Source organism: Leptidea sinapis, chromosome 18 (genome assembly GCF_905404315.1).
Source record: "Leptidea sinapis chromosome 18, ilLepSina1.1, whole genome shotgun sequence".
In the NCBI taxonomy this organism is placed as follows: Eukaryota; Metazoa; Arthropoda; class Insecta; order Lepidoptera; family Pieridae; genus Leptidea; species Leptidea sinapis.
The window spans coordinates 4,025,393-4,035,855 of record NC_066282.1 but is presented as its reverse complement, the minus strand read 5'-3'; the positions used below and the strand labels follow the sequence as shown (position 1 = coordinate 4,035,855).

At 34.3% G+C, this 10,463-nt stretch overlaps 1 protein-coding gene across 1 annotated transcript; it reads left to right on the top strand.

Annotated features, from left to right (window-relative positions):
• Positions 1–6,239: 6,239 nt before the first annotated feature.
• LOC126969369 (DNA excision repair protein ERCC-6-like) lies at positions 6,240–9,439 on the top strand. The gene has a single exon (XM_050814754.1). The coding sequence runs from the start codon at positions 6,385–6,387 to the stop codon at positions 9,184–9,186; it is 2,802 nt and encodes a 933-aa protein (XP_050670711.1). The 5' UTR covers positions 6,240–6,384; the 3' UTR covers positions 9,187–9,439.
• The last annotated feature ends 1,024 nt before the right edge of the window (positions 9,440–10,463 follow it).

Here is a 10,463-nt window from a genome sequence, read left to right as displayed (position 1 = left end):
CTGCGGCGAAACAATGAAAGCCATATTCAAAATGACTACGAATAAGCGATTTATACAAAATTAACAATATTTTAGGGTCCGCTCCCCACGACGTTGCACACAAAGATTTTAATACATTATAAGCTTTATTCGCTTTAATTATAACACTATCTGTATATTTTTTCCAAGACAGTTTTGGAGTAAATGTTACACCTAGAAATTTTATGTCACATGAAATAGGCAGTGGAATGCCATTGTATAAAATGGGAGGCAATATGATGCGTTTACGACCAATCACAAAGACTTTTGATTTGGTTGGATTTACATTTAAATTAAGATAAGAAAAGTATTGATATAAATTTACAAGTGCTTTATTAATAGTAGCGGCTAAATTAATCAGATCAACTCCCGATACATAGACGACTAAGTCATCTGCATACTGTAGGTTTACTATATTTGGCCCCAAAATAAGGTTCAATCGTCTTATGTACATAATAAAAATTAAAGGAGACAATATTCCCCCCTGACAAACACCTAGAGAAGAGAGTCGTGGTCCATACAAATGTTTATTAAATTTTACATATACTTTTCTGTCAGTCAAAAAGGATTGCATCCAATTTATTATTTTACCTGGTATCCCTAACATTGATAACTCGTCACAAAGCACGGCAATATTTACACTATTGAAGGCACCTGAGATGTCAAAAAATACAGACAAAAGATACTGATTACTTGCTAAACATTGATGCGCATCAAGCTGTAACTGCGCTATACTCTCCCTAGAAGACCGACCTTTGCGAAAACCAAACTGATTATTAGGCAAAAGACAATTTTGTTCTATAAAGAACTCGAGACGTTGTTTTAGAAGCTGCTCAAATATCTTCCCAACACAAGACGTGAGAGCTATAGGTCTATAAGAGTCAGGTAACATTTTATTTTTGTCTGGCTTTAAAACTGGGATTAAACAGTCTGTTTTCCATTCTGCAGGAATAGTATTCTCCTTCCATAGGCGATTAAGATTATTTAAAAAGATGTTGAGACTGTGGCAATTAAGTTTTTTGAGTAAAATATATGGAATGGTATCAAGACCGAAAGATGTATCTCTTCTAGTAAATAAAGCGGATTTTAGTTCTTGTAAAGAAAAAGGCTCTATCAAATATTTATTACTATCATTAACAACATTTACATAGTTAGTTAACTCATTTGATACAAAGTCAGAAGTATACTTTTGTAGAAAATCTGGAATCCAACTATCATTCAACACACTGTCAGGAATGTAAGTTTTGTTAAATTTGCGCATGTATTTCCAAATTGAAGACAAAGGAGTACAACGATTAAATGAATTGCACAAGCCTATCCAGCTATTTCTTCTTTCACTTTTTAAGATAAGTTTTTTTAAAGCCCGCAATCTCTTAAACTCCACATAATTTTCATCAGTGGAGTTGTTTTTAAAATTAATGTAACCATTTTTAGCATTTAAAACTGCTTCTGTACACCTCTGATTCCACCAAGGCGACCAAGGATATTTAAAAGATTTTTGTGAACAAGAACTAGTAGCATTATTACTATTAGAACTTTTGGAAAACAGACAGCTAGGGATTGACTGCTTGGCAGCAGAAAGTAAAATATTACAAAAGGAATTAAAAGCATCTATTGAAGATAAAGTGTCAAATTTAACATCATCCAAATAAGAAACAACTAAGTTACTATACATATTCCAATTCACCTGCTTATAATTAGGGTGAGTGGGCAAATGTAGATTATTACATAATGTGTTTTGCAAACTAATACTATCACTACTTACTGCCATTTTTATTATTACAGGGAGATGATAACTACTGCCCAGAGGACTGTCAATAACTGACCAGTTACATAAAAGAGCCAAAGATGGAGTTACCAAAGTCAAGTCAAGAGCATTAGGACGCTAAGATGGAGATCCTATTGTGGTAGCTTGACCATTATTCAGAATAACAAGACCATTCTCATCTATAACCTCTAAAACATCTTTACCTCGAGGCAATGTATCAACACATCCCCACAACATGTGATGAGCATTGAAATCACCTGCAAATATCATTGGCTCTGGAATGGACTTAATTAAACTGTTTAAATTGTTTTTATTAAATGGAGGATTTGAATTGGAAGGACTGTAAAAACTCACAATACTCAGTTCTATGTTATTAATTTTAATTTTAATGCAAACATTTTGTAGAGCACTATCATAATATGTATTTATGTTAGAAAATGTGATATTATTATGAATAAAAATTGCTACACCATTGTGTTTATTACCACAATCATTCCTTATTGTGTTATAGCCTTTTATTAAAAAATACTGATGTGGTTTTAACCAAGTTTCCGAAATTATAGCAATATGGATATGATTTTCATATAAAAACCTTGTAAAAATAAGCCTATTACTAATAATACTTTGAGCGTTCCACTGCACTATATTCAATGTATCCATAATAACAATTAACTAGGTGTCTTTTTTCTAAAAGTGTTATTCAGAATTTCCTTAATACTATTTGAATTTATAGTTAACTTATCTTTATTTGTACAAATTTGTAAAACTGCTTCAACCAAGAGGTTCATAAATTTGTCAGATTTTATAAGATTGCTCAGGTGTGTGTCAATATACTTTGAGTTTAATTGAGGGAAAGCAGATTCATTGAAGAGATCTGAGTATCTAACACTACGGGACTTCACTTTGTTTTCTTCAATTTTTTGTTTTTTCAGAGGACAGGTAGATGAGATAGCTATGTGATCTCCACCACAGTTGGCACATTTTGTTAAAGTTTTTGGACACATTTTAAAATTGTGATTGTCAGAACATATGGAACAAACTTCATTGTTTCTACAAAATTTAGCAATATGGCCAAATTTCATACAGCGTAGACACTGTTTAATAGGGGGTACATATACATTAACCTCATGCCTCCAGTGATCAAGTGTTACATACTCAGGTAACAACGTTGATGCAAATGTGACTGCAACAGTTTGCGTTGGAACAAAGGAGACAACACCCTGTGGGTCCTTTACTCGCCGCATGAACCTTCTCACAGCAATAACTTTTTTACTCGATGCAATTAATTGATGAATTTTTTTGTTGGAGTAATCAGTGGGAACAGAAGTAAGAACTCCAGTGACCTCCGTTTCAGAAGCCGGAATTGAGGCAACCATCTCCAACTCGCTAAGTAACTTTTCATTTTTTAAAAATACATTCGCATTGTTAGGCAGGTCAAAGGTAACACCAACTTTAAAAGCATTAACGGACCTCAGGTGCAACACACCCGATACGCAATGCCTCCTGATTCCATTTGACAGACCCAACCTGTCCTTGTCTGATATTTTGACTTCACCCTGCTTGCGATTGAGAAATACAATAAATTCCTTCTTATTTGAATTTTCGTCGTATAACCTATAATAATTTGTCGCTCTATAAGGGGTATACTTCTCTTTATCCTTTCTTCTTACAATGAGACGTTCAGTCACCTCCGCGTCAGATACCGAGGATTCGGATAGGGGAAGTTCGTCTGCTGGTTCTGCGTCGCTCTGGCCGTTCTTCGGCCTTTTACCTGTACGCTTCCCCATGGCGATGGGGAAGCGCACTTAACAATTTATATATACAAAAATCGAATATTTATAAACCAGGATAAACAATTTACAAGAATGAAAAATATATGCACTATGAACAATAATTTAAACAATTTTTTTTTGTATAAGCGCGCCTTCCTTCGTTCACTCGTTCCCGCCAAAAAAAATCATATTTTGTAATCAGTATTTAGTGACAGTTTCAAAGTGTTTTTTTTTTGGAATTTTATGACCTGGTAACTAGTTTCAAAGTGATAAGAATATATTTACCAAAGAGGATGTACATACTAAGTACTCGTCCGCCAACCGGACGAATAAAATTAAATAGTCGTCCGATTATCGGATTAGATAGAAAAAAGATATATCTGAATGAAATTTGGGTTAAAACTTAGTACCCCGTAGTATTAATTATGAGGTAAAAAATATTTTAATTGATAGAGTAAAGCTCTATCAATCAAGTCCACGATTATAATGCTACCACTCGAATTACACGGTAATGCACCGTTCCTGAGAAAAAAGCATTTTAACGTAACCACAAATTATGAAATTTTTAAGGGTTGGGACATTTTTATATATGGAAAGGAAGGGAAACACTTAGAATTCTATTCTTGGACAACGCTCGGCTCGTGCGTTGTTTTAACTATTCTAACATAACCCAACCTAACCAATTTTTATAAATTATAGTTGGTAGAGATTTGGTCCACAATTATAGTGCTACTAATCTTATTACAATGCGCAGTTTTTAATAAAATAACGAGAAAAAATAACAACCTCTAAACGGGTAAAACACTTAAATAAAACACAGAACATTCATTTGAATAGGTAATTAAAAAATCAGACAAATGTGTTTTAATAAGTTTTTTAATACATAAAAAATGAATCATAAAGATAAAAAACCACTTTTGAACTGAAGGACCTAGTATCCGTAGTCAGGAAATAAGTAAGTAAAAATTCACAGAAGGGAGATCAGATAATGAAATAGTTTTAGCGGACGATTAATTTAATGTTATTCATCCGATAATCGGACGAGTAATTAATTTATTCGTCCGCTTGGCCGGCGACTAGACACTTCGAAGAAGATATTGTTATGGGGCAGTGCGGCCAATATTAATACTATCTTTGTGCTGCAGAAGAGGGCTATTCGCGCGATTGATAACCTAGGTCCTAAAGAAAAATTTAAAGAAATAAACATTTTAACTGATGCTTCTCAATACATTATATATTATATATATAAGCACATCGAGGAATTTTCTAGAAACTGTGACATTCATAATGTTAACACGAGGAACAAATATAAACTTGTTTGCTACTCGGTTGGGTCGAGTTAGTAAGTCTTTTGTTGGGCAATGTATATGCTTCTACAATATGATCCCAGAAAATGTACAAAACAAATGTGTTACGAAATTTAAAAGAATTGTTAAAAAACGTTTGTGTGGGAAAGGTTATTAATAAACGATTTTCTTAATGACACCACGGACTGGGAATAAAGCGAACACCCTCAGGCTCTTTAATTATAAATGTTTATTGTACGATATTACATTGTAATCCATATTATATATTAAAAAAAAAAGCCCGCTGAGTTTCTTGCGCCCATTCTTCTCAGGTCTGAGGCAGTCTCTTTTGAGTGGGTGGTAGATTTTGACGTTCAATAAGTGATTTTAAATCCTATTTTGAATAAAAATATTTGAATTGGAATTTGAATTTACAAAGTGTCACAAAGAACACTGTTGATGTATCGAAACCAAAAAAGACACACAATATATTATACAAAGGGTTAGTTGGTGAAAAGACAAACTAAAGTCTTATATTATTTTGGTTAATTAATAAATATGGAATATAAACAAAAGGGGAATTAACAAAGGAGAGTAAGGAGTTGAAATCAGTGGGGAGATCATAAAGAGAAGAAGACTGTCGAGGGCAACTGAAAAATATGTGATTGGGAGCCCTTCATCAAGTCCACACTCGCAAAGAGAGATACCTTTTTTTATGGAATAGGAGGACAAACGAGCGTACGGGTCACCTAGTGTTAAGTGATCACCGCCGCCCACATTCTCTTGCATCACAAGAGCGTTGCCGGCCTTTAAGCGCGTACACATTGTACGCGCTTTTTTTGAAATTTTGATTATCCGGGACGATACGACACGGGTCGTATCATCCCGGAAACAAGGAAGCTCATTCCACAGTTTTGTAGTACGAGGAAGATAGCTCCTTAAAAACCGCACTGTGGAGGACCGCCACACATACAGATGGTGGGGATTACATATTCCCACTTACATTCACACATTTCTCCCTAATATTTAGATTAGATACTAACAAGGTAGTTAATATTATGGGTGTTTATTACTAACCGTACTAACTCTTGTTGCCTATTCTTCAGTTCACAAAAAAAAACACAGCTATATCAACCGATCATTTCCTTTTAAATCAGCTCTTCATATACTTCAATCAGCTAAATTAAATTAAATAATCTCTCCACCTTGACGTTGGCCGAATCGTCGACATAGAGTCGACGGAGCCAGTTAATATATATAAAAAAAAAGACACGATTTTCATCGGATTTTGATGGTATTTTGACATAACGGAAGAGAGATGGCAAGACTTGGTAGTGATACGATTGTGAAGGCCTATGGACTTGCATCCCGTGCCATTAAATAAATTAAAAAAAAAGTACGATTGTGAACAATTTCTTGAGTCTTGTAATTTGTATTTTATTTTCAATTTATTCGAAGTATAATGCATGCTTGGATTAATATTCATTAAAGTAGTATTACATATAAATTTCTTTCAAAGCTGAGTTTAGTTGTCACAACAATGGTAGATGTAGTAATAAATAAGTATTTGGAGACCCAATTAGCTTTAGCAAAGCAAAAAGATCTGAAAAGTTCAAAGCAAAACAAAGTTTCAGATAAAAGTAAGAAAGCTGCTTTGCGAATATCAAACAGACAACATAAGTTTCCGAAGTCAAATAAAGATGAAATTACACCAAGAGTAGTTGCGGACATTAATAGTGAAGATGACGATGAATACTTGCCTACATCTGATGATGAAGATAGCACTGAAATACATTTACCTAATCTACAAACGTCTTCACGGCAACGTCAAACTATAAAGAAGATCACAGATGATGGAGACTCAAATCTTTACAAAATAAGGCTAACTAATTGGAAAAGCAGTATAAATAATATTAAATCAGGACTTTCAGAGATATCCTACATGTCTGCTGACATACAGTATCTCCTAGATGGTAATAAAAACGTAGATGAGAAGCATGAACTTCAAAATGGTTTAAATATACCAGTCTATATTTGGAAACAGTTATATAAATACCAGCGGACAGGTGTGAAATGGTTGTGGGAGTTACATCAGATCCAGTCGGGGGGTTTATTAGGAGATGAAATGGGCTTAGGTAAAACAGTACAAATTATAGCATTCCTTGCTGGCTTGGCCAATACAGACTGTGGAGGAACTTGGGGAGGACTTGGTCCATCAATTATAGTTGCTCCGGCAACAGTTGTATTTCAATGGGTCTCACATTTTCATTACTGGTATCCCTCATTGCGAGTAGCTGCACTTCATCAGGCTGGTTCATTCTGTGGAAATCACCATAAACTTATAAGAGAACTCCATGATTCACATGGTATATTGTTGGTCACATATGCAGGAATAGTGAAATATGCTAAAGATCTTCAAGCTAGGCATTGGAACTATATTATATTAGATGAGGGACATAAAATCCGCAATCCAGATACACAAGTTAGTAAACATGTCAAAAAGTTCCAAACACCACATAAATTATTAATAACTGGGTCACCAATGCAAAATAGTTTACAAGAATTATGGTCATTATTTGATTTCATGAGACCAGGTTTGTTAGGTACAAATAATGCATTTACTGAACACTTTGCCATTCCAATTACACAAGGGGGTTATGCCAATTCAACACAAATGCAGGAAGCAACTGCATTAGAAATTGCAAAAGCCCTTAAAAATCTTATCACTCCTTATATGTTAAGAAGAACAAAAGAAGAAGTTCAGCAGTACATTCACTTGCCTGAAAAGAATGAACAGGTTTTGTTTTGTGCCCTTACACAAGAACAGAGAGATTTGTATATGGGTTATTTATTAAGTGGTACTGTCAGAAGCATACTAGATAGAGATAGTAAAGTTGGGGATCCATTAAGAGCAAGAATTTTGGTTGCACTATCAACATTAAGAAAAATTTGCAACCATCCAGATATTTATCTTCATGAAGCTCATGAAGACACAGAAGAGATAGATGAAAAGTCATTTGGTCATTGGAAACGATCAGGTAAAATGAATGTTGTTCATTCACTGCTTAAGATATGGCAAAAACAGGGACATAGGATGTTAATGTTTTCACAATCAAGGGCTATGCTTTGTATTATAGAACAGTATTTACAGAATCATGACTATAAGTATTTAAAAATGGATGGCACTGTTAGTGTAGGGCAGAGGCAAAGTCTTATAAAGGCATTTAATGACAATACAGAATATTTAGTATTCTTATCAACAACTAGGGTTGGTGGTCTTGGTGTGAATTTGACTGGGGCTGATAGAGTTATAATATATGATCCTGACTGGAATCCTGCCACTGATAATCAAGCTAAAGAAAGAGCTTGGAGGATTGGGCAGGAAAAAAATGTCACAGTTTATAGACTTCTTTCTGCAGGAACAATTGAAGAAAAAATATACCAGAGGCAAATATTTAAAAACTTTTTAAGTAACAAAATTTTAGTTGATCCAAACCAAAGAAATGTGCTCACAACAAGTACCTTACAAGGCCTGTTCACACTGGAAGAGCTTAACTGCGAGGGTGATACTGAAACTGCATCACTCTTCAAACACACAAAGATTACTGTTAAAAAGAAATCAAAAGAAAAAGATAAGAGTAATTTAGCATCCACAAAAAAGAAAATAGATGCTATGAAAAAGTTGGCAAAACAAATAAGTAATAAAATAACTACACTAAGCAATAATAAAGACCCTCGAGAATTATATAAAAAGAAAAGGGATGCTTTACTCAATCCACCCATAGAAGAAGAGCGTCATAACAAAAATACATTGAATGATAAAATTGTTGAAGAACCTTTTGAGAATGTTCTCTCTGAATTGGATATTATAAACCAACATGTCAAAAAAGATTATGAAGAGAAATTATTAAAAGATATAATGAGCACTGAATCAAATGTAGAAACAACAGACACTATTAATGTAGCTGATACTCAAAATAAAAACGAACTTGATAGGAATAGCTGTGAAGCAATAGAAACAAAATTATCTATGAATAAATCCACATCAATAAGCATCAATAAATCTAGAAAAAGAAAACTTGAAATTACATCTGATCATTGTATAGAGAATTTAGTATCTGTTAAAAAAGTAAAACACAAAAAGGAAGAGAAATGTGAGAAAAGTTTAAATGATGACAATTATGTGCTTACTAAATTATTTGCAAAAGCGGGGGTTAAAAATGCTTTACAGCATGATGTTGTGGTCGGATTAGCTGAGAAAGAAAAAAGGCTTAGAATGCAAGAAGAAGCAATGCTAAAAGCCAAAAAGGCTGTAAGAGCTATAAAGTTTTCCTCAAAATAAAAATAAAATGGCCTCTGAGATCAATAGTACAGTTTTTAAAAGATATGTTTGATCAGGCTGCAAAGACCCTTGGTAATGCAAAAAACATTTTGCAGGCCAGTGTTGGACTATGAAATTTGTTGAATTTTAGAGTACTGCCTAAGACACCTTATAGTCTGGTATACTTGAAAAAGAGTACCTTGTAATACCTACAAAACATACTACATACATTATATGTATGTCAAATTAAGTAAATTAAACAACACAATCGAGAGCTCGTGTTTTATTATAAAATGAATAATAAATAATATACATTACATTTACATGCTTAACTACTGATTAATTTATTTAGTAAAAGAGAAAGTGTTTCAAAATTTCAAATTGTGTACCCATCTTTGTGAACCTACATTGAACATAATAAATAAAAATAATAATAAAACATTTATTTTCAGATAACTACTATCCATTGTTAGTATACTTATAATCTAATTGTGTCAGTAATTATAAATACGAAGGGACATATTTATTTTTATTAAATGGCCAACATACGGACAGTCCCCGCTGTCGGCTATCGCCTTCAGATAACTATTACTGCTGCCACAAATTCGGCGGAGAAGAGAAGCCGCTTTTTTACGTAGGACAGCGCCAAATCTATCGACATCTGCGTGTGCAAACATAGCTGACGCGCAACAAAAACGTGGCAGCTCCAACAGTGCTCTTTCTTCTGTTACAGAGTGTCCAAGATATTTAAATTGCTCTACTCTTTTTAGATTCACTGTTAAGTTTTATTGGTGGTACAACTCTTGGACACTTGTTAACCAGCCTTAAATACCATGACCTCACTTTTCTTTGCATTGTATAGGAAACCGTGTAGACCCGCATAAAACTCGCAAACTTTAAGGAGTTTTCTGAGTAAGTAATCCGCGTAGCTGATGTTATTGACGCATAAGTTACCAACGTGACAACCGACATGCATGCTGCTGAGCCCCTCGATCAGTTCATTTATGTACAGGCGGAAGAGATTAGGTGAGGTCAGTCCCCCCTGCCTTACTCCACACTCCATTCTGTAAGGCTCAGAAAACTCTTCCGCACATCTTACGAGATTTACCTGACCCCCATACCAATACTTCAATAGTTCAAGTAGATCTGTCGGCAAACCAGCTCATCTTAATTTATCCCAAAGGAGGTCATACGAGACCAGATTGAAAGCCTTTGATAAGTCCAGCCAGATCTGCGTGGTGTGGGACACCCAGATAGAAGCACATGAGGATTCTGCCTTGTATGTTAACATAAGTATA